This window comes from Fundulus heteroclitus, chromosome 11 (genome assembly GCF_011125445.2).
Source record: "Fundulus heteroclitus isolate FHET01 chromosome 11, MU-UCD_Fhet_4.1, whole genome shotgun sequence".
Classification (NCBI taxonomy): Eukaryota; Metazoa; Chordata; class Actinopteri; order Cyprinodontiformes; family Fundulidae; genus Fundulus; species Fundulus heteroclitus.
In genome coordinates, this window is record NC_046371.1 from 16,824,583 (window position 1) to 16,849,662 (window position 25,080).

Here is a 25,080-nt window from a genome sequence, read left to right on the forward strand (position 1 = left end):
GGTCGTTCAAACAAAGAAGTGAGACAGAGGTAGAGGCGGATGTCTAGGTGGCTTTTGTGTTCATGGACCTCTCTAGCTAGATCCTGCTCCACGTTGTGTCTGGCAATGAGGATCCTCCGTTTGAAGCGCCGACACTCCAGTTCCAGGTACTGCCTCTGTCTCCTCAGCAGGTTGGCCTCCTCTTCTGCCTGTAAATGGACGAACAGTACATTAAAAAGGAGCAGAAATCCAAATCCTACCAACTGAAACCTTTGAGAACTTTGCAAATAAAGTGTCAAAAGGATTTAGTTTTTCCCTTTATATTATATCTATAAGGCACCTAGTCCTCAGAGTTCTCACCTGAAAGTGCTGAATGTTTTCCTTCTGTTTGGACAGCCACTCCTGCTTCTCCTTTTTGGGAGTTGACTGGTTCTCGCTCAGCTCCTGCCATATCAAGCATCATTCAGTTCAGCTGGATTAGCAAATACAAACGTCTATACGGATTAGTTTAAGGCCTGGTCAAAAGGTAACGGCAACATTTGCAGGGTTACCTCTTTTAGCTGCTCCTTGCGTAGTTTGTATTCCCGCTTCTGTGACTCCAAAAAGCTGCTGAGCTCCTTCTTCTGCTGGACCTGGATGTGCTGCTGAAACTTCTTCTCGTCGTTGGTAAACGTCTTGAGCTGAATCACGGAAAAAAATATAGAATTCACAATAAATGACATGGCTTAGGAATGTTTTGGTTTCTGTGAATGCATGATTAGCTTCGGTTTGAGTGCATACATCTTTCTCCAGTGCTGCTTGGTGCTTTTTGAGCAGCTTCTCCATCTCCTGAGTGAAGTTGTTCCTCAGACTCTCGAGCTCTTTGTCGAGCCTCAGCCGGTGCTCATCCATCTCTCCCTTCAGCTTGTTCTCCAGGGCCATCAGGTGCTTCTGATGCTGCCGCCTCATGCGCTTGTAACCCGACATCTGCTCCCTCAGCTCTGAGTCCTGCTCGTGTTCTTGCATCTCGCGCGTCACCTGCGCAACGGGGATTCATGAGAATGACAGCGAAACACGCGCAGCGGATGTGAGAGAAGACGGTCTTACGAGTGATGCTGTGCGTATGGTAGCAAAGTGCTCTCTGTTGCGATAGTGCTTCTTTGGGGCCTGAGCTGGTTCTGGCTGTGGCTCAGTAGGTTCACTGGTGCCTGCCTGCTCGCCAGAGGGACTCTCCTCTTCTTCCTGGATGGAAAAGAAAAGAAAATCATCATATTACTTAGAAACTATTAATAAAAAAAAAGGCACAGATGTGCCACACAACAACAAAAAGAAATACATTTAAATAATTTTCGCTTTTTTTGGGGGGGGGATGTGCAAAATTATCAAGGCAACCAAAATTAAGATTAGGGAGCCCTCTGCTGGCTTCTAAGCGTCATTGTTATCAGTTTCCTATTAAAGCCAATACATCTTAATTTGTGTTCATTGAGTTTAGCCGCTTATATAATCTGCTAAAGTATTCATATCCCTTAAAATATCACAGGGTAAACAAACATACCAGTAGGTGGCGCTAAAACATGTTCTCAGAATTCAGACAGATTATTTTATTTTATTTTTTTGGGAGTTGTACAGGTATACAGTCTAAGTTTTACTCAATAATTAATTTCTCAAAAGACAGTTTGGTTTGGATAGTCACTGTTTTTCTTTTTTTTTAATACCCATAGTGATAGTTTGGAACATTTTTCCATGTGAGGTTGTTGCTTGGGTATGGAACGGCTCTCAATGCTGGCTTTAGTCTAAAAGTATTATTTCTACCATCAATATAATATTTTGATTGGACTGAATAAACAAAATGTAGAATTTGTGAGAACTTGATTCTAATTGAAAAAAAATTTCATTCTTTTTAACTCATGCCCAATATAACCCACTATTTTATAAATTACTGACAATTTTTATTCTAAGAGCATTTTTACCATCATGTTGGTAAAAATGCCTTTTATCATTTACTGAATTTTAGTCCTGCATATTGACGTGTCCCTCTTTTCTTTCCCCTTTCTTCATCACTTTGGGATTGTAATCAGTTTGTTGATAGTTTGCAGTATGTCTGCTTTTGCTTTGTGTCTATAATTTTGTCTAGGAAAGAAAAGGCTTGCAGCAGCAACACGCATTTGCAGTTGGGTCCGTGATTGATTCGCACTACCCGACTGCTTCCAGATTCAGTATTAAGAATTTAAACGTGTGTTTGTATGACTGAGATGGGGGTTGGTTGGATTCCCCTCACACGCTTGGTGACTACAGTCTTTACTCTCCCTCAGTGTAACTTTTAGAGTGTAAAAACAAACGCCTAACGTGTCCCCAGGTTAACAGACCTTTTTATCAGGACTCCGTTTATCTTCCGATCAACTCGTACTAGCTTCCCTGTACCTGCTGAAGAAAAGTGTCCCTGCACCGTGACACTGTCACCACCATGTTTCACCGTAGGGATTGCATGTTCAGGGAAATATGCAGTCTTAGCTTACTTTCACACACAGTGCTTAGTACTCAGGCCACTCTTCCGCATGTGCGATGATTCTCCTGCATGCCTCGAGGAAAACTGCAAACAGGACTTATTATGGCTTTCTTCCTTCTACGGCTTTCTTCTTGCTCCGAATTTTTAGAGCGCACAGTTTGTAGTTATTGTGTCAACAAATCCTCCAAACTGAGCTGTGGATTTGAGCTGCTCCTCCAGAGTTACCATGGGACTCTCGACTGCTTTTCTGTTTAATCCGCCCCTTTCCAGGCCCCGGGGTGGAAACCATGTCTTCGTAGGAGGCCATATCGTTTCAGATCTCTGAAGTTCGACTGTAAAGTGGTTTATGATGTTAAAAGCTGTCCTGTTTACTCATGGTCGTCATGACGCCTTTTGTTCTGCAACGTTTTCTTAACAAACATTCAAGGCCTTCTAATAACAGCCGGATTTATAAAGAGATTAAATTATGTTCTGATGGACTCAATTTACTAATGAGGTGACTTTGAAGGCAACTGGTTTCACTAGAGTTTATTTGTTGTTCTAAGGGTATTCGATTAAAAAGGGCTAAAAGAAATGCTTATCACACTTTCCAGGTTCGATTTGTAAAGAAAGACGTTTGAAAACATGCATCTCTTCTCTTCCGCTGTGAAAAATGATGCACTCTTGTTCTGGTTTATCACATCCATAAATCCAGAAGAAAACGTTGACATTACTGGTTGAAATGTGACAAAACGGGAACGACTTCAAGATTCATGAATGCTTTTGCAAAGCGCTGCATAGAAATTTGTACGTTTTGATGCTTTGTAAAGTCTGCGCAGCTGCACAGGAACAAAAAGCATAGAGGGAAACAATGACAACGTACAGCTCTGATTTCCTGGCATCACCTTGCTTGAAAGAACAGGCCACGAGTGGGAGGAAATTGTGGAAGCACTGGCTTTTCACAACAGGACAGATAATGTAGGCTACACTGAAGACTGAGGCACAAAGTGAAAAACATTCTCACATTGGTATCAGTGCCCTAATTATTCATGGAAATGCAAAATGGCAGCAGGGACGAGCACATTATATACCAAGTGCCTGGATATGAAACTAAAGTAATATAATATAATCAGCCTGTTGGATAGAGTTTCACTTGCTGTTGCTTAGGGCTGGACGATAATTCAATAACTATGTTTATCGATCGATCGCAAGACCACTAAAAAAAAAGGGATCAATAAGTTAAATAGAATAACAGCTTTCCTTCCTTTTGCATTCTAGCCTATAATATATATATATATATATATATATATACATTGTAGGCTAGAGTGCAATATGTAGTGTATATATAATGCAAGTTAATATTACAGTCATTACTTCATCCCAACCAATTACGAACGCAGACCCAGGCCGTCATCAAGCTCCGCCCCCTTCAAAGAGTCCAAAGAGCATGCTTTCTTTTTTAAAAACGGGTTGAGTTTGAATTGGTGTTTGTGTGTTCTGTATCTAAAAATAGGCCGCTAAGCAACCACATAAAATGGCTAGGGCTGCACTTAGAATTTATGTTTTGAATTTGTTGATAATTATCGATAAATATGATTTCTATTTTATCAATATGCTTTTTTTCTATATCGTCCAGCCCTGCTGTAGCTACCCACACCAAACACAGACAGCAGTGCTGAAGTTGCTAAAGGTCCAGGGAGTGCTGGAGGCAATGTGATGACAGGTGACAAGAGGAAGAGAAATTCAAATCTCATTATAAATCCAGAAGTTATTTAGAAAACATCCGTGGAAAAAAACAGCATCATGAAGACCAAGAAAGACAGCAGGGGGGTCAAGAACAAATTACAGTTCAACACATCGTCCTATAAATGGACACCGTGTGGTCCACTGTAAGTGTGGAGCCCCTACAGAGAGCCATACGGGAGAATCTATCAACAAGGAAACCGCTGGTTTTAGGCTCAAATATATACAAATCTGGCCTTTCTGAAAGCGTGGCAAGGGAAAAGCTACTGTACAAAGAAAGACCAAATGGTCCAATTTTCAGGTTGTTATTGAGAAAACCACCGCCATGGTTAAAGATGACTGTGGAAGCATCTGCTTTTCTTCAGCAGCATAAGGGAAGCTGGTTGGACTTGATGAGGAAACGGATGGAGCTAAATACAAATAAACTCCAGCAAAAAAACTGTAAGAGGCTCCAAAAGACTTGAGATGGGCTGTTAATCTTCCAACATGACATAGAGCTAGATAATAAAGCCCCAGATACTATGGGATGTTTTAAATCAAAATCCCATTCATGTGCTAGAATGTCCCACAGGTTCCCCCACCGTATTATAAGCCAAGCAGATTGCCAGGCTTTACTCCCCCCCACCAGGCTAAGCAGCATTTGTTTATTTAAAATGCTTAGAGGTTTGAGAGCAACAAACAACGTTCAGTAAAGTTCCCGCCTGGGAGAAAAGCTCCCAGTCAACATAAGCTAATGCTAACCGTTATTAGCTTGAAGCAAACTGCGGTAGCCGGTTAATGGGCTGCGCCCCTTCCTTCCAGCTGCATCGCGTAACGCTCCTCGCGCTTCCAAACTCCCAAAGAGGCAAAAAGACCAGGTTTTAAAGTTACCATATACTGCTTCAGTTTCTAGTCCTTTTCTGTTTGTTTAATATCATGTAGTCATTTGAGACTGCCATTTTCCTAACTCTGCAACCTGGAGATTAGCCGATTACTGTTTAAATTATACCCCGACATTAAAAAGGTTATGATGATGCATTAGTGTCGCTCCACCCACCGGTTTGACATGAATCACGGAGCTGTTTGACATGACCGTGTGGTCTCCCTCCATCAGGTCCAGCTCGCTGCGGCTGTCCTGAGCCGCTTCGTTCAGGCTGTTGACCGAGCTGCTCTGGGAGCTGGCGCTGATGGACATGCTGGGGATGGACTGATTGCTGCCCACGCTGTTCACCGTTCCTGTGCGACCTCCGCCTAACTCGAGGTCCTGTAGCGGAGCGGACAGAGCACAGAGAGACAGCAATGGAGAGAGAAGCGACAAAAGAAAGACCAAGAGACACGGAAAGTACAAGGAGGGATAGACGGGCAAACAAACCGGCGTATGTTTAATCGTTTGCTCTAAATGAAGCAGCAATTAGAGAGCCTGGGAAACTAGAATATCTACGGACCTCATCTCCATCCTGGGCTTCTGTGGTGGGCCCGTTATGAGCCTCTTGAAGGAGTATCTTCTTCATCTTGCGGTACTGCAGGTTGTCCAGCTCTCGCACTGCATCCTTGGTTCTCTGAATGAGATCCATCAACACGGAATCTGGACGTTCGCGCTGCAGAAACGCGTGCTGGAGGGCAAGGTGACAAGAAACAAGGATAAACCAGAAACATATCAGAAAAATATCAAATAATGTCCGTGAGCAATAAAAGAACAAAGACAAAACCAACTTAAACATCAAAGCATTAAGAATATCCAATAGATCAATACTAAACAAGCACAAGAGAAACCACTTGTTGACTAGGATCAGTTTGGCCCAGACCAATGATCCGCACATCAGAGACTCAATCCAATCGTATACTAATAAATAAATGCTCCATACTAAGCACTACTGCTTCTCATCAAGGACACAGAGTTAAAGGACTCAAATTTAAGCTATTTTTTGTCCTAGTGAGTTGTTTAAAACAGAGTCCGATGAAGCACATTGACATAAGGTTTTTAAAAGGAAACTGTACTTTCTACGACATGTCAAGACATGTCTACGGTGCATTCAAGCTTCAAGAGAGTGACTTTCAGCAGATAACAGGAAGGACCTGAACCTATTGCAGCAAAGTTGCTTCGCTTCCTGCGTTTGTGCTTTTAATTAGTCTGTCTGGAGCATGCTGGATATGGAAATGTTGGTAGTCCAGGAAATACATAAGGAGACTACTACTGCTTGCTTTGCTAATTGGCACATAAATGGTAATAAATATAAGATACTAAAACCAGTTTAATTATTTGGTCTTTGTTTAAAATATCAGTAAAATATTGCTTCCCAGAGACTGCTGTCACACAGCAGCACAACGTTGCCTCTGCTTCTGATCTAAATCATAAATGGTCGCTCACAGGAGGAAGGCTTGAGAACATACTTTTAATGCTATTCTCTCATCTTCTAATATTATAGAAGAAACTCAGAAAGTCATGGTGGCTTTACAAAAAAAACTGAAATTTTCTGACTGTTACATCTCAAATTCAAACTTTATTAATGGCGATGAACGATATACAATAAGTAAAACTGAGCTCACATTAATAACATTGTGTTGCCGTTTGTGTACGTTTTTGGAGGGGGTTGGGCATGTGGTATTTGACATGCGACAGTGTATTATTTTCGATATCGGTACATACTCACTTATAAACACAACAAAATGTATCCAACAACAAACCACAGTAGAATACCAAAGATATTATGAGGCAGTAGAGATAAAACAAATTCAATGTCATTTTGGTTTAACTATTTAGCAGAGGGTGCAAAAGTCTCCACAGTAATTTCATCCGTGCTCGCTACTACAACACAAAAGTCATGCTTGTGTATCTGAGCATGTTTTAAGTGTAAGTGTGAACGTGGAGGATTAAGGAATCAGAAGAGACGCTTATGGGGGTCACAAGAGAGCAAAAACGTCAAAGACAGATTTATCGACAGAGTTCGTCAGACTGCCATCTCAACACAGTGACCCTGCTTAGTGTATTTGCATATAGTTGTGGTGTTTGTGTTACTTACACCCAGCATGTCGTCAGAATGTGGCCTGTCTTGAGGGTTTTTCTGAAGGCAAGAATCTATAAAGTTTCTAAAGTAATCCGTCCTAGAAAACAAAACAAAAAAACAGGAGAAAAGACAAATTGTCAAACTTAGCACCAACATTAGAAATCTAACATTCCTTAAATGGCAATAATGAAGAGGAAACAACAGCAACCTTATTACTCTTCAGTTCAAAACGGCTTTGATCCAATAACTTTGACAGATACGGTGTCACTGTCTCTTGTTTTAGGTGACTTTAACTATCTGAAGTTTAATAAAAACTAAAAAAAAAAAAAAAAAAAACAGTGCTCACCATTCACTGGATTGTAGTGTGGGGCTCTCATTCTGCGCTATGTGGTATAAGGCACTCATTGCATTCATATTAAACAATGGAGGCTTCCTCTCGGCTGAAAAACAAAATATTTTAATTACGGAGTCAAAGATGCAATCACTGGATGAGAAGATCTTATTTGGAAAAGTGTCATCTTAAGATCTGTGTTTACACCAGTGGAACTCAAACGTCTCAGGCTACACCCCTTTTGAGTGATAAACATCTCTAGATCACCCAAAAATAAATAAAAAAATAAATAATAAAGATTTACATAATATTTTTACAGTTTTGATTAGCCAGACTTCTCTGGCCCATTAAGTACAGAGATACAGTTGTAATTAAAACATGTATTGGTACCATTGACAGGAGGAAAAGGTGCTAGGCTTGAAAATGAAATCAGCATCATTATAAATAATATAGATAAGTGCTTTGCTTCACAATCTTCTCATAGCTGTAGAAATCCCTGTTGGCTGAGATCCTTTTTCTACCTCACTTTTTACTTGCTCTAAACTTTTATAGTATCAATCACACCAAATAAAACAGCTTCCTTAACGATGACCTTCTGTGGCTTACACACCTAGATTTCTTCATGATTTCGAAAGCCATAACATGACTATAATAAAACTTTTTGAGCAAAAAAAAAACGTTTATATTTTATATTATGCATGAAATGTAAGGCATAAACATCTAAAGCTGCAGAAATAAATGCTTGAAACGCATCACTCTCTGTATTGAATCTTTACAAAATTCAAATTACATGTTTTCTCTTAACTGAGCTGCAGAAACAAAATAACTTAACTCAATATTCTAACTAACCAATACACACCTGCATATCTGCTTTTAAACAGATAAGCTTCTAACAGACTGCTTGACATCTCTTTAAAAGCCCTTGATACCCTGGTGTGGGCCACCTTTTTGTTCCTTTGTTGCACTTATTCTGTCTCCATGGAAACTCCATTTAGCGTTTAATATAAATAATAATCATCTTTATTTTGTCATTGCGGCACACATTCTAACAAAACCTGCCCTCTGCATTTAAACCAGTCCTTTTAGGGACCAGTGGACTGCTGCTGTGTGGCACCAGGCGAGGATTCTGGAGCTAAAGGTCCTGCTCAGGGAGTGGCAGTCTGCGGGATTTGAACCAGTAAACTTGAGTCCATTTCAGGAGGCAAGAACTCTGGCCTAAATACTATTCCACAATAGTTATCCCCAATAACAAGAAATTGTAATTAGAGTACATTTTCTTGATTTTTTTATATATTTTTAGTTCCACCTGCAACATTTTAATTTTTGAACACCAAAAAAAGGAAAACCCTGAGAGGCAGAGCCCCATACTTTGAGAACCGCTGGTTCACACTAATGAAGTGCTGTGACGTACCTAATTCTATACAGGTAATGCCTAAGGACCACACATCCACTTTCCCGTCATACTGGCCCTCATCCATAGCTAGAATCACCTCCGGGGCCATCCTGGGGAAAAGTAAAACAGGTTTTAACGAATGAAGGGATACGTCATTACACTAACTTTGCTGTTTTATGTCCTTTGCTTTATTCTCCTATAACAGGAATTCTTTTAAAATAACAGACTGTGTGTTTTGGCAAAAAAAATAAATTAAAAAAATGTTTTTTCCTTTCTTTTCTCCACCATACTTAAACACCAACATGTGATGTTTGAATTAGGAGTATGATTGGAGGAAAGAAAAACAGTAGAGACCCATTTGAATATGTCAGCTGGCAGCTCTTAGCAGCGCATGAATACGCAAACACAGGCAACGTCGTTTTTACAGTCAAATACTATATAGACATTCAAATACTACCAGGGACGCACAATCAGCGAAGGCTTCCGTTTATTTATTGAGCATTTTCTTTCAAGCCCAACATGCACCTTTGCTGCGTCTCAACTATTTTTGCTCACCAATATGGCGTTCCCACAAAGGAGTTGGCAGGCGAGGCAATGGAGGCCGAGCCAAAGTCTGCCAGTTTGACTTGGCCGGGCTCGGTCAGCAGGATGTTACCTGCTTTTACATCCCTGCAACAAAAGGAGGGGTGTGACGGAGAGTGAGCAGTGGCGTACTCTAGGGGCTGCGGACACAAAGAAAAATCCCTCACCTGTGGATCATGTTGTGGGAGTGAAGGTATGCCAGCCCCTGCAGCGCACCATGTGTAATGGCAGCGATCTCAACTTCTTGTAAAGGTTTTTTATGTACTGTGGGAAGACAAAAAAAAATAAAAAAATTATAGTAAAAAAGGTAGAGATTCTCCCTTTCTAATCCCAGCAATAAAAACAGCCATAAGTAATTTTCTTTTAATAGATCGGTCTAATTTTAGCTAACCTTCAAGCAAGTCAGAGGCTGAGCCAAGGCAATACTCCATCACCAGCTAGAAACAAACACCAGTTTTAACAGTTACTCTACAAGTAGACCACTAAAGGATTATGCATGTTAAAAATGAATGACTTACCCATGCTGTGTGCTCACGAAGGTAACATCCTTTGTACTCTATACTGTTAGGGTGTCGGATCCTCTGGAGAAACTTGACCTCCTTTATGATGTCCTGCCATTTCTGCAGGAGACAAGAGACGTTCAGGTCCGGCGGCACTTTCATTGGCCGTCTGAATAGAGCGGGATTGTAGGAAGCACAGCCTTGCACACACAGGATGCAAGATAGTTCTGTTTGCAGGTTACATAATCTGATTATAGCTTATCTGAAACCATCTTTGGGGTAAACCGTAAACAGAGGCAACGGTGAAGGACGGCATGAATGGGTGACAGAATGTTTCAGTGATTACAAACAAAGCTGTTCACACCACAGGTTGGGGAAATTACCCTAAAATCCTTCAAGAGGTGCAACGTGAAATGTATCTACAGTATGTTTCACTTGGGATTCATAGAATTCACTGAATTGAAAAGTATTTTATATTATTTTATATAGTCAAGTGGCTTCATTTATAGGAACTCTAATTATTTTTCTGCGCTCTTTTAATCACATTCCATACTTCTCCACGCTGCTCAAGAGCCTTGGTTATGGCTACATTTTGATTCTTTATGAAAGTAAAATAAAAATGAAAAAAGGAATAAATAAATAAATAAATAAAACATGTCTCACCTCATTAGACTGTTTGCCACTATAAGACATCTTCTTAATCGCCACCACCTCATTCGTTCGCACATCCCGCGCCTGGGAAACACAAGGCACAACTGTCGGTTCACATTTCAAACACAACCATCAATTTAGCCCTTTAACTTTCTGCACATTAATCTTAACAGGGTGGCCTGTGTTTACAACCACGACATAAGGATCATTTAGAAACTGCAGTCAGATGTAAAGCATCTGGAAAGTCGCAGTGACTGGGTGTAATTAAACTCCGTCGTGGGCTGATGACGTTGGATAAGGTACACATTAGCGAACAGCACATAGCTCCTTCTGTAAAACGTATCTGCTGCAATCTGAAACAGCAATGTATAGAAACACTATAGGTTGTTTTGGCATCAGTGGTTGGCTTTATTTAGCAGGTAAAATACCTTTAAGTGGCTCTATTTAATAGAGTCTTCTACTGATAACATCTACAGATAAGCTTAATATACATTTCAAGGCAGTGTAAAGGATCGTTGACATACAAAGTAGACGGCCCCAAAGCTGCCATGGCCGATCTCCCGGAGGTCAGAGAAAAGCTTCTCTGGATCCTCCTTGAAGAACAGTTCGGCCACGTCCGGATCCTTCAGGCTCCCCGCCCTCCCAGGGGCTGGCATCCTGGTTTCCGTAGTCCCGTATCGCCCGCAGCGAGGGGAGGGGACTATCTGGGCGCTGAGCTACACAAGAGCAGCTGAAGATTCATTTGCAGCTATGTGGGAGCCTGATGAAGTCAGCACATGGGCACCTGGACAGACAGAAGACAAAGAAAAGGATTGAGGTGTGAGCGAAGGCAAAGTGAAAAACATTCATTTCGCACAGAAGGAAGAAGATATGCGAGATGAGTCAGTAGGCCAGCGTTTGAAAGATTTATTCCTTTTTTTTTTTGAAAAAAGGTGTGATCCACACTGAATAGTCGGACAGAACATCTCTTCGTCTTAAGCTCAAACTGCTGAAACCTCTTTAACTTTGACAGATAATAGCTAGGATGTCGTGTGCACGCCTGAAAGGTTCTGTTTTAATACAGCAGCATTGGAGGTCATTTAAGAGGCAGATGTGAGACTTTTGGGTGTTAGACGCCTCAGTTTGACAACATTCGACTTTATTACATTTCTCTAAATCCCCTCCACATACAGTAGATATTCACAAATAAATTTTTAGCAAGTCACGACACTAAAGACTAAAGTAAACACCAAAAAAAAAAAAAAAAAAAAAATCAACAGACGACACAAATGGTCAGAAGCTTTTTGGATTTGTGAAACTGCTGGATTATTATTTTTTTTTCCTTTTTATCCCCAGGTTGTACATCCAGCTGCTGACAATAACACCGTGAACTAAGTGCAGAGTCATCACTAGTGCATCTGTTTAGAGTGCTTCAGCAATTACCGCAGATCTGTAAGCCACCGGCGTGACTGAGGCAATGCAAATATCCCGGGTCAAGGATTGATTTCATGTCCACAACAAAGAGGTGGCGCGCAGTAATGAGCAGCAAGCTGCACATGATGATGAATAGGGGTGTGGGTTGTTCTCTAAACTCTATTTATCACTTTAGCTCCAGTTAATGCATGAAGTTTGAAGGTTATTATTTATATTCTAGAAAAAAATTCAAGCATGGTCTGCATGATGTCTTAAACTATATACCAGGCGTGTCCAAAGTGCGGCCTGCAGGCCGTTTGCTGCCCTCGGAAGGATTTTCTCTGGCAAGCGACCACAATTCAAGAATAATAGACGGCAATGAGTGCAGACTGACACTTAATTATTCTTTTAAGCTGAGATTTATGATGACGTAAGGTATTTCAAACATAAAAAAAACAGTACAACACAGATTTTGTCCTTTGATGAATACATTATTCACTTTCATTAAATAGGACCACAAACACAAAGTACCTTTTACTCACAGCAGAACTGAGCACACCGATTCATTAAACTTGGCTAAAGAGGGCAGCCATTTTTCAGAGAAAGAGTCGCTCATATCCATTTCCTGTTGACAACAGACTGGAAAAATGTTTATAGACCAAGAAAATGGAAAACACAAAAAGGCAGACTAACCGCTTGAACTAACCGCCCCACACTGCATCCCCTCACCATTCTCAACAACACGGTGTCTGCCGTGGATCAATCCACTTCCTTAGAACCAGCCTTTCTCTGCACCCAAGATAGTATTTAAACACAGGCGCTCTTCGGAGGAAGATTGTACTCCCTGCGGCAACTCAAGACGACCGAGTAAAGCCGTTTGAACATGTTTAACGGTCGCTTTCAAGAACTAAGGTAGAATCCCATTCAAAATGAATTACTGTGTTTACCACTTTAAACTTTTATTCTTCTGAATCCAAATTTTAAATGTCGACGTCCATCTATTTAGACAAACCACTAATTATTCTAAATGTACAATGATGTACTATGACTACATCTGTCATTTCCCACCCCCATTAGTTAGTAAATAAACTAAATTTCTCAGATTTTAAAGTGTGCTCCAGGGCATCATTGGATGATATCTGATCTCGGGCTGCCGATCCAGTTGATCGAGTTTTTCAGAAGCAACTTGATCTACATAAAAAGAACAGCGTGAACTGGCTTTCCTCTTTTAAGCTAAGACTAAACCTTGACAATTTAATTTAAAAACACCGTTTGGCCCTATGCTCATACCACCCTCCAATAAATAATCAACAGGCTCAGTTGAGCAATAACATAAGATATGGCCAGACGTGAAGGTTTCCTGTATTGTCGTTGAAAACTATGTTTTTCCAGATAAAACCTAACGGTACTTCCTCATAATGTAAAATGCTATGCTCTATTTAGACTGCATTAGTTTGCCTATAAGAAAAAAAAAGCCAAAAAGTTAAATTATTTCTGGTATTTATTCATAGGACAGTCACACTGTTGCTACATAGATAAAAATATAAAACCAGAAGGACGGTATCAATATTATAATAAGCCTCTTACAGTGACTAAAAATGGTTTCGTGTCTCAAAAGGAACTGGCCCAGCTGTCCGAGCGTGACCACAGAGTAACATAAAATATCCGAGCATTTCACATAAGTGCGTCACCTTCTCATTCGTCAAGACTTCTTCCTGCCTTGGCCTTTAGATGTGGGTCTATCTGTTAAAGAGGTGCTCAGGGTCAAAACTAATAAGACGCACGCAAGCAAAAGCAGCTCAGAAGAAGTTCGTGGTTCAGTCAGTAACGTCAGTATTACCTCGGTTTTTAAAAAGAAGTCTGGTCAGCGCCTGTATCCGTCACCTTTCAGGAGCTGTCGGCACTGCGATTCGAAAAAGGGACGTTTATTACTCATCGTTTAGTCAGATATTTTATCCAAACCACAATCTGACTCATGCCTTCGTTCTTTAACTCTGCAGAACTATCTGAGTATCTTAAATTATATAAGATGCACTGATCGGGTTCTACTTGGCAGACACCATCGTTTGCCTTTTCATGCCTGACCTGCCGATGTAGTTTTTTTAAATCCATCGGCTATAACACAAGATTAAAGCAGCACCATATACGTTTTTACCCAAGTATTAGCTTAATTTGAGTCAATATACAGCACTTTGCAGCGTATCAGAGCACCGTGCGGGCTGCCCTTCTCAAAAACTGGCCTATGTGACTTGAGAGGGTCGGATCCATCGTTGAATGGATCACGTGACATAGAGCACTGAATTGTGGCAATGTGCGCACACGAGAGCTAACCTTACGTGTTTCTACTTTTCTCATCCTCGAGTGAAAGTTTGTCACGGCTGACAGAAGCAAAAATAGGAAAACTATGTCTGAGGAGGCCAAAAACAGAGACGAGAAAGGGATGGCACTAGAGGAAAACCAAGAGTGCAAAAGATGCACTCGCTTATTGGTGTCAGATGAAAGAGCAATCATGATGCAAGAACCATTCTCTTTTGCATCGTTATCATTATCCATCCATCCATCACTCTTCTTCCGCTCATCCGGGGTCGGGTTGGGGGTAGCAGGCTCAGTAGGGAGGCCAAGACGTCCCTCTGCCCAGCCAACATGGGCCAGCACCTCCGGGAGAACCCCAAGGCGTTCCCAGGCCAGTCGAGAAACATAGTCCCCTCAGTGAGTCCTGGGTCTGCCCCTGGGCCTCCTCCCGGTGGAACGTGCCTGGAACACCCCACCAGGGAGGCGTCCAGGAGGCATCCTGACCAGGTGCCCGAGCCACCTCAACTGGCTCCTCTCAACATGGAGAAGCAGAGGCTCTACTCTGAGTTTCTCCCAGATGACCAAGTGCTGCCAGTGGCCTTCAGAGGGACTTAACAGTGAAGTTACAGGTCTAGCGCCCCTAGTGGCTAAAAGTGATACACTGCTGCTTTAAAGCTGCGATTTTTCCAGAAGTTTCCCCAAGTCCCTTTTTGAATAACTGCGCAAAACCGTCTTACATGTTCTTCCGCTCTGGTCCAAAAAAATCTCCCAAATCCACTCTGGTCTTATTTCTTTCTACTGGGGCCTTCCTCTTCTTCTTCTTCTCATACACTTGTACGCGGTTTGCTTCTTGCGATTCTCTGCCATGTTCAAAGTATACGGTGAGAGCAGCGGAGCTACACTGAACGGCTAACACCGAAACTAACCGCTAAGCTAACCGGATATATAAACATTTTAAGTGCGCAAGCACAGCAAGTGGAAACTAACAAGGAACGCACACTGGCGTAACGTGAGCGCGTCAAAATGATTGGCATGTGGGACAACCAAAAGGTAAGGCGAGAGGTGAAAGCAGAACCAAAACCTCTGACAATTCCCTGCCCATCGGTGAGAACAGCAGTGATTGGTCATAGTTTTTACAAGCCTGCAGTTCCCACAGTGATAGATTTTTTTAACCTCCTTTTACATAATGTATTGACTACTTTCAGCATGGAAGGGCCATTTTATCCGATATAACAAAAAGTGGTTCTGAACAGGATACCAACTACAGCTTTAAAGAACTCTTTAAATAATAAAAAACAAATATAAAAAAACAAAAACAATGACAATGAAAAAATACAATGTGCTGCAGGTTACTAGAAAGAGGTACTGGTTGGATATCTGACAGGGAATGAAGCGATCCAAATAAGTCCAAAATAAATAAACGCATCAGAAAACATGATATGTGTTCATGCATTAACACACTGAGATCCAACTGGAAGTTTTTCTTTTGTTGCACTTCATAGAGTGAGGAAAGAATACATAAATAAGCATTTGACCGGCGGCCGGCCACTGATCAGAGCCAATTAGGAAAACTGGCTCACTTCGATCACTGGTCAATGGATTAGTGCATCCCTGTCAATCTGACTGCTTTTATTCAAACTATTATATATTTGTTTGGATAGTTTTGATCACCTTCTGGAATTCAGTACCGATCAAGAAAATGAATTTCAAAACATAATACTAAAGAATGTGGTTCCCTTATTAAGCCTGACAGCAGCACTGTAGGGGGCCAATGAAGAACCTCATTTTCAACATGCTGTATTTTCTCGCTGCTTACTCTATTCCCATAAAAATCCTACTCTCCTATTTGAATTTCCTAAGGCCACTGGATTTTCGTTTATGGCCCAGCAGAAGGCAAACACGATCTGACACTTTAAGGTAATAATCATATGGAGTACAAATAAAATCTAAAGCATAATCAGCTATCTGTTTTTGCCATATACTCAATGAAAACTGAGCGCAAAGTCATAAGACTAAATCTGGAAGAGATGAGCCCAACTGCAGTGTGTGTGTGTGCGCGCGCATGTGTAATTACTCAGAGGAACAGTGTGTTCAAATAAAAAGCATCACAGAATGTTGTTTTTTTTTTTTTTGCTTTTACAGCTCGAGGAAAATGATTTTCTTGATGAGTTGTGTGAATTGCTTTCCTATGTGGTGTGAAATAACCAAGAGGAGGCCTAATGAAGAGGCAGAAGATAAGGGGCGCGAGGAGCAGGGGAGAGAATGAGAGAAAGAAGGACTTAGCGAGGCGGATAATAAATAATCAAATACTTCTATTGATTTCTACAGTGGATTTCATTAAAATTTCACAATATCAGCAAAGGGTAAACAACCCTGAAATCTGCTGGTTGATCAGAAGATATACAAAAATACCATTCTATTGTTTTTTTCAATAGATCAGTATTCAATACTCAGTAGAGATACAAAGTATATATATTAAGCTGTCACCATTATTCAAACACTAATAGAACCTTATTCAAACATCTGATTATATTCACATTTTCAGTCATAATTACACTGATAATGATTTCAAGTGCAACTGTTATTCACAACTAAACAGGGTTTAAGTGTATTAAAGATGCATTATACCTACAGATGGACCCCCTTGGACAGGTGTCTAAAAAGCCTTAAAATAAATGTAGCTTTTACAGCCATGGCTATAATATTTTATAAAGATACAACATTGAATTTGAGTACCTTACTTGAGTGGGGGGGGACATCCAGGTTAAAAAAATACATGTTAAAACTAAATAACCAGTGGCACAATTGTCAGTACCCTTTTTAACAACTTTAAATGAAGTGAAACAAGCATTTTACCGACTTCTTTTTTTAACTGATCAAAGCTTTGAGGAACTTCTATTTAGAAGTCCATGACTTGTTGTTTTCCTACTATATAAATATGATGTGACACACAAAGAGGTCCATTTTAGTTAGCCACAGTCCATCGGCTGGACAAGGAGTCATTTATCTTGCCACCATACACAGTGAACAAGACTGTAGAGGAGGTAAAAATCAAAACAACAGCAAAAAAAGAAGATCTCTGGAGCTCATTGTAAAGAACTGCAGGAAATAAAATGGCATCTTAGGGTCGCCAAGTCTCCATAACAAGTATTAGACGCAATGTGCAAGCATACTGGTTGTTTGGAAGGAATGCCAGGTGAAAGGCCTTTTGTGCCCTACTATCAGAAGGGTGGAGCACTTCGCTCAACTCTGCTGGGACTTCAACAGGAACTCCATGGTTTGGTCTAATGAAACCAAGACTGAGCTTTTTGACTACAGACTCTCTGGGTGGATTTGGCATGAAAAGATGTGATAAAGCCTCTCTTGCACCTGCTAACCAGGGTAGTTGTTGGTATGGTACTAGTGTGACGTGGGGGGCCTTGTTTTAAACAGTTTAAGAACCATTAAAAGACAGAACGTGAAAAGACGAACAGTCAAAGACGCCGCTGTGTGCATCGTTACCATTTGTGTCAACTATTTTTTCTGCGTTGTACCAAGATTAGCAAGAGTCTGCACTAGCAGGCTGTTGCACTCAAATAGTCATTTTTGCTTGGGTCCCATCTCTTTATTACACAGACTATGAAAACAGCTCAATTGGAAATTTATCAACCAGAATATATATATATATATATATATATATATATATATATATATATATATATATATATATATATATATATATATATATATATATATATATATATATTCTACACAGCCTTTCATTGAGATGCTCACTGGACATCCTCCAACATGACGCTTAATGCTGCAATACTAAATAATTCAAAACAAAGATGCACTTAGGTTGTACATCTAAACGGATCGGCCTCACGAAACTGCTCTGGATCCGCATGAAATATTTCTTAGCGTCATCGCAAAATACATTAATTCCCCTTTATAACTCCTTCCACGTGATTAAAGTCTTTCCCACCCACTAAAGAGTTGAGTAAAATTCATAAATGATATGTAGAATTTTTTATATGTTAAATAAACGAAAGGCCAGTCACTAGCAGCGCTGTAATCAGGCAATAAACCGAGGGTTGGTGTCGGATTACCCACTGATCATCAGTCAGGCGCACAATAAAAGCAACACAGCAACATTACAGCTGCTTGTTCAGAGGAAATCTTCATTTTAGGACCTATGTGAGAGCTGTTATACAAATGGCTCACACACACACACACACACACACACACACACACACACACACAAACATCTGTATCCCAAGATGGAGGGTGGGGTGTCCACGCTCCTGCTTCCCAGACTGATTACAGATTGTTGACTTGACTGAGGAGAGGAAGTGAAAACTCTCCAGCACCTCCACTCCCAATTTCAGCAGGGACACATCCCATTTTCTGTTCCCAGAGCCCCGATAGAGACGGAGGAGAGGAATGAAGTGACCAAACGCTAAGAGGATTTAAGCCACCACAGTTCGACCACAGGTCTCCATTAACCTTCCCTGCTAAAATAAATGGCTGTAAAAATCAACAATGTGCTGAACTGTCGGAGTGCTGATACGCCTAGGTAAGCTGTCTTCGGCGAGACACGGAGGGGCCACTTACCAGTATATAAATATATCAAGTTCATAAGAATTTAAAAGCCGCAAAAAATGTTAATGTCGTAGATTTCCCACAGATTACAGTTGTTTGGGTGAAAAGGTGCGAGGGTCACTGGAGTTTTCCCAACACTGTACTGAGTATGCATTAATTAAGTGCTACCCCTCCCCCACCTGTTGCTGCGCTCTCTCGGTCAACAAGCTGAAACTACACTTTTCTGTGCTTACAGGAGAGACAAGTTTGGCTATTTGGAAGAACACATATAGTCAATGTGTGGAACCTAAAGGAGGCCTTCTCTCTTACTTACAGAAACACAGATTTGTAACCAGCCAATATCAGGTCTTCTAAACAGCTGTACTATTTTTGACCAACGAAACCTACTGTTACATTTCACAGATATTCAGTGAATATTTTTGCTTAAGTTTATGAATAACAAAAAAATTCCAAGGAAATATAAATCAATGAAAACGGGTAATTTTATTATAAAAGTAAAAACCACCATAAAGCGGTAGGAATAATCGTTGCTTTTGTGGTTCAAATAAATGGTCTTTGATCAAAAATATTGATTTCTATTTTAAATATTGGTGTAAATATTATGAAACTGTTTTTGCTCAATGTTTTCCCATCTTGACAATCTCATTTTGCCCCAAGCCTACTAAGTAAGGATGAAATAAATGAATTACATTTAAAATTACATATATAATTATATGACCTTCTACGCTGCATATGTGCTCAACTGCCAAAAAAGTAAAGGACATAATTTACACTTTTTATCCTTACGCCTATTTTCCCTTAAAGCTATAGTTGGTAATCCTTTTCAGATACACTTTTTGTTATACTCAGTAAAACCGTCATTCCATCCGGACAGTAGTCAATGCATTATGTATTCAGAAAAAGGAGGTTTAAAAAAACAAAAATTATCTGTGGGAGCTGCAGGCCTGTAAAAACTCTGACCAATCACTGCTCTTTAAACTGAAGGGCAGTGATTGGTCAGAATTTAGTTCCTGCTCTCACCCTCCTCTGTCCGTCAAGTTCCGGTAGAATCGCTTTATCTATTGGTTGTCCCACATGCCAATCATTCTGACGCGATCACATAACGCCAGTGTTCGTACTCGTCCCTTCTGAGTTTCCACTTGTTGACACTTCTAGCGTTTATGTATCCGGTTAGCTTACCAGTTAGCTTTGGTGTTAGCCGTTCAATGTAGCTCCGCTGGTCTCATCGTATACTTTGAACCTGGTTGACAGTCGCAAGACGCAAACTGCGCTCATGTTTATGAGAAGAAGAAGAAGAAGGCCTCAGTAGAACGAAATAAGACCAGATTGTATTTGGGAGATTTTTTTCACATGATTTCCTTACGGAGTGGAAAAACAAATGCAATCTTTTTGGGCACGTGCAGTTATTCAAAAAGGGACTTGGGGAAACTTCCAGAAAGAAAGATCGTCGACTCTGCCTCTAAATAGTTCTAATTTCAAACCCCTCTAAGAGACAAAACATTTATCAATCTACAATATATTTTAGTTTAGTTTTTTTTTGTCACCAACATATAAAAAAAGTAGTACAAATTATGGTCTAAAAATAACTAATGGACACATCAGACATGAGTCAGTAAGATTGTCACAAAATACTATGATTTTTACAGTTTACACATAAACACAAAATCAAAATTGCACAAACGATCTATCTGCAGGAAGGCAGCAATTGACGAGACGCCGCCTGTCAATCAATCTTGGAGGCCCGTCAGTAACCGACCAATAAGTGATTGCAAATACTCCCAAAGTGCCCCTTACCTGCAGATCCCGCAAGCCCTTTCCCTCCGACAACAATCGGGGATTTTACATTATGAGTGCATTGCACTCAGAGGGATTTCGTAAAAAAAAAAACATTGGTAAAAATGGTTAAATGTTGTCAGTGGGGAAAGTACAATTCAGACATGTGTTATCCCGACTGGTGGAACGCGGTTTATTCCTTTCCCAAAACCTAACAGGAGTGTAGAAAAATGTTATAGTTGGATATGCAGCCGACCTCATGAGCAGCTAAACACGACAGTGATCGACTGGGAACTACCGCATATTCGTCGGTTTGAAGGTAACTGAATTATTATTCATAAACATTGTATGCTTATTGGGGAAATTTAAAGGTAATGTGTGACGCTAGTTCTGCTGTATAAAGGGTTTTGAATATATGTATGTTGCCACTTCTGCTTGCATAAGTTGAATGTTTGTCAGCTATGATCAGTTAAGAGGATTCATTTTGCACAAAGTGTTTAACAGGTAGTGTGATGTAAACTTTGCACTCTTTAATACAGAATTCCCTGTAAATTCTTGATAGCATGAAAACATCTACTGCAGTCTGGAGGTATCTATTTTAAGTTATTAATAATTAGTTTAAGTAGGGTATAAGTTTGGTATTTAAACTTGGGCCTTAATGTTGATTTGTGATTGTTCCCTTGAAATAACGTCACTGGCATGATTTACAACTCATTTAAAAACATTTTTTTGCCTTTATGTTGGAATGTAAGGCAAAAAAATACCTTTATTAATGCTGTGAGCTTCACCATTATTGGCATTATAACATTTTTGTTGTCGGGTGTTAGCTCGGCCTGAGGTACACTTCCGCGAGGGCGGGGCGATCTTACAGTTGATGTTACGACAATTATTCCCACTCCTTTGACACTGATTGTTACTGTGAGAAAAATAACATCCATTAAATGATATTTTGTGTAGAATACAAAAACGTAATAGAAAGAAAACAGACTGGTAACTGACTACATCTAAATCTGCCACTTGTAGCTCATCTGTTTTGCTTTTTTTTTTTTGTTAAACAGGGTTATCTCTATAATACTCTGTACTTCACGGAGCATAGCACAGAAAGTATTGGAGGGACTACCGTTTCTACTCCATCTTATTGCATGGAGTAATGTATATTGTATTGTATTCAAACCTTAAAATAGTTATGACGAAATAGAGATGTGGTTTTGAAACATGCTTTTTTCCATGCCCAATCACATTGATTAGCATAACTGAAAAAGGTGCTTAATGGTTTCTTGTTTGCAGCAACTGAATTAAAAAAACAACAACACTACTATTACACTGTAAACGCCACTGTGTGCCAGACTGAACACCATCAAAACCAGGCACATCGACTGAAATGAGACCAAAAAAACAAACAGTTTGACGGTAAATGTGCCTTAGAAAGGTGACGCAAAACTCATGTATCCATTACATTTATGAAAATCAAGAGGCTCATCCTGTGGAACTATTTGCTCTGCAGAGGCAGACTACCAGTGGCCCTGCCTTCCATCCAGACTAAATAAAGCAGGGTAGGCTTTGTTCCAGAGTCTAATCCATTTTTCCTAGGAGACACTTAAATCCATCATGCTGTTTGTCCATATTCAGCACCGTCTTGATACAAAGCTGGCTAGTAAACATCATAACTTTAAAGAGGGAGGGCTTCATTTAGAGCCTTTGAACGCATTGTACTTGCAGTAATAAGGTAGTAAAACAAACGACAGGAGCCCAAATGACCAACAAAAAAAACAACCTTTCAAGTTTTGCATGAGGACTGCATTAGACCTGTCTGAAGGCGAGTTTCTCATACTGCAGTGTTTGCTTGGCTGACTTTATGCACCCAGCAGGCGCAAAGCAACACGCAAGGTGTGGGTGTTCAGGTACACGGAGCTGACATAACATTTAAGCTGCCTCCATCCTCCTTGTACAAATCCTAACGTATAGACTGTCGTGCACCAGATTGCATTCACGAAGCTCCCAATGTGGCCGATGCGCTGTGTGTCGCGCACCAAAAAAGTCGCAGATGAACCCAGCAGAAGGGTAGCTCTGCTCGGCGCTAGCCCGCGTTACGCAATATCAACACAAAAAGCCGAGGAATGCGACTCACGTCAGCGCATAAAAAAAAAAAAAAACAGCGATCAGCAGCCGCTGGATCCGCTGCCCGTCGCTCGTAACGCGACGTCGAGGAGGTCCTGATCCGCTATCCTCCGTTGCCCTGTGCCGCTTTGTAAACACGCAGCCGCAACACGAAATGTACGTGGCGACATTTATATATGAGCGATGTCACCAAGCAATCACGCACAGCGATCTGCGACTCACGGTACCCCTTGCGCATAAGAAAACTTCCCAAACAAAACGCTTCCAAAGCCCGGCTTGATTTGACGTTAGCGTGAAGGCTACACTGGAGAAGAAAGAAAAAAAAAACAAAACCGAGGGAGTGGCACGGCTGCATAAACTGCATAAAGCGGATTAGCAAGCTAACCGCATCCAAATAACACGTATCCGATCAAGCTATCCGTGTCTATTATTTACATCTCCAACAAGCTCCTCAGCCCTTCTTCCCCCCCTTGCACGTTTAGATCAACTAGAACAATAATCGCGTTGATGTCGAAACCAATACATTTTGTTTTGCGCCGTCAACCGGATCGACGCACAAGCACAAGTGGGGGAAAAAAAAATCCGAAATGTGTCGCAGCGAAACAACATCCAGGTTGTGACAATAACTTTCTGTTGGCAGGCGAGGAGCAGCAAATCCGGCTGGCTACTAGCTCGGATGCTAAGGGACGTTCAAAACAAGCCTCCGGGAGGAAAAACAAAACTGTTGTTGCCAACCGCTAGTAAAGAAAGGGGTTAAACTCACCGAGAAAAGAGGAAAATCCACGCGGATTGAGGTGTTACGAGGCTGAATAATCCCAGTCACTCTGTCCGCAGCAGCCCGAGGTGGCTAAAAAAAAAAAAAAATCACAGTCAATGCAGTTCAGAGAAATCAAAGTGGGAATGTCGCTAGTTGTTGGAGATAGCAATGCTAAGTCGCTAAGCAAACCGCATAACCGCCCTGCCCCTAAACACAAAACAACCTAGCTGGCTTCAAGTCTGTTGTCTAATTCTCCACATTCACTACACTCGCGTCTTGTCGCCTGTGCTGACCTGGCATTTGGCTGGCTGCAGGAATAAAGGACAATTTTAAGGTTAGCTTAAACTGCGAGCTGGCTAACGACAGCCGAGCGGCGCTAGCTGTCACTGGGAGCTGGCTTGGCCAACCCCGCTAGCTGCTAACGTCAGGCAACGGCAAGCAGCCAGCAAAGTTTCTCTTAAAAAAAATGGCGACGAGGAGAAAAATAACCTCCCTTCCACCGAAAGAGGACACCGACTGTAAAAAATTAAATAAAATAAAAAAATAGAGTCGAAGCAAATGATTTAACCTGGTCGCGAGCAGATCGTGCAGCGCTGTGTATGTCTCGTATCCGGTGACTGACTGCAGCGCTCTGCCTGATCTCCCAGTCAAGGCGACGGTGTGACATCCAGCGGAGGCAAGCTGAGGTGTGCGGCAGGGAGAGCCATCCACGGGACTGTCAACACGACACTTATTGGGCCCAGGAGCACTTTGTTGTTGTTGCAGAGGATAAATGGGTGCCGGGGACCCTTCTTGTGGGTTTCGCTTTTATGCACTTCCAGCCCCTCTTCTCTGAGCCCCTAACCTGATTAACCGTTTCAGTCTTAATCTGGCTTCTATAAATAGCCGGTCGTCAACTCCAATATTATATCATATGTTCCTTACACCATAGAAGAAGGTCAGATGTCTGTTGCCACGCACCAGAATGCAGAAGGTAAACAATAACACCGTATAAACTATAGTCTAATATGATTGAAATACTTTGAGGGACCTCACATATATTATTATTATTATTATTATTATTATTATTATTATTATTATTATTATTATTATGGGGACGTTTGACGTAATATCTGTTGTGATCATACATAAACTAAAAATCAAGCGTAATACCCTCGTTAGCTCGGCGTTTTCACAAATGTTCGATCTTATTTTATGTTTCCCTTACTGAAAACCTAGTGGATTGCATAATTTGATATTTTCACACGCATCCGATGACTCATAAAACCATAAATCATCAACCTGAGTGTGTTCGTTAAGGCGCATTCCACGGCAGGATCTACATTATGTAGCTGAGATGTACGCTAAGAAAAGACAGGGGGAGAAGGCAACGTGCGTGGCAGCAGAGAGGTTAAAGATGGACATTCCACAACAGGCTGCAGGCCGGGGGACCAATCAGCTTCCAGAAGAGGGTTAGCGGGGCTTTGATTGGTTGTCTGGCTACCCTGTTGTCATGATGATGGGAATCAGGGCCTGCCTGTGTGGTCTGTATCCAGGC

The 25,080-nt window shown here is 41.0% G+C and overlaps 1 protein-coding gene across 2 annotated transcripts in view; it reads right to left on the reverse strand.

The window, feature by feature from the left end:
- The window catches only part of LOC105915980 (serine/threonine-protein kinase TAO1), a 32,315-nt gene extending 7,902 nt beyond the window's left edge, over positions 1 to 24,413 (reverse strand). The window contains exons 1-18 of one of the 2 annotated variants that reach the window (XM_012850273.3): positions 24,112 to 24,413; positions 23,550 to 23,633; positions 11,152 to 11,411; positions 10,640 to 10,711; positions 9,995 to 10,096; positions 9,868 to 9,913; positions 9,644 to 9,740; positions 9,450 to 9,563; positions 8,913 to 9,004; positions 7,517 to 7,610; positions 7,186 to 7,267; positions 5,611 to 5,778; positions 5,223 to 5,429; positions 1,066 to 1,200; positions 760 to 996; positions 531 to 659; positions 340 to 423; positions 69 to 188 (exon numbers count right to left, since the gene is read on the reverse strand). In XM_012850273.3, coding sequence (XP_012705727.1) covers positions 69 to 188; positions 340 to 423; positions 531 to 659; positions 760 to 996; positions 1,066 to 1,200; positions 5,223 to 5,429; positions 5,611 to 5,778; positions 7,186 to 7,267; positions 7,517 to 7,610; positions 8,913 to 9,004; positions 9,450 to 9,563; positions 9,644 to 9,740; positions 9,868 to 9,913; positions 9,995 to 10,096; positions 10,640 to 10,711; positions 11,152 to 11,283 — 1,911 coding nt within the window. In that variant the 5' untranslated portion in view covers positions 11,284 to 11,411; positions 23,550 to 23,633; positions 24,112 to 24,413. Of the gene's footprint in view, positions 1 to 68; positions 189 to 339; positions 424 to 530; positions 660 to 759; positions 997 to 1,065; positions 1,201 to 5,222; positions 5,430 to 5,610; positions 5,779 to 7,185; positions 7,268 to 7,516; positions 7,611 to 8,912; positions 9,005 to 9,449; positions 9,564 to 9,643; positions 9,741 to 9,867; positions 9,914 to 9,994; positions 10,097 to 10,639; positions 10,712 to 11,151; positions 11,412 to 23,549; positions 23,634 to 23,836; positions 23,996 to 24,111 lie in introns of those variants that run through there. The other variant, XM_012850275.3, reaches the window with a different exon arrangement.
- Between the last annotated feature and the right edge of the window lie 667 nt (positions 24,414 to 25,080).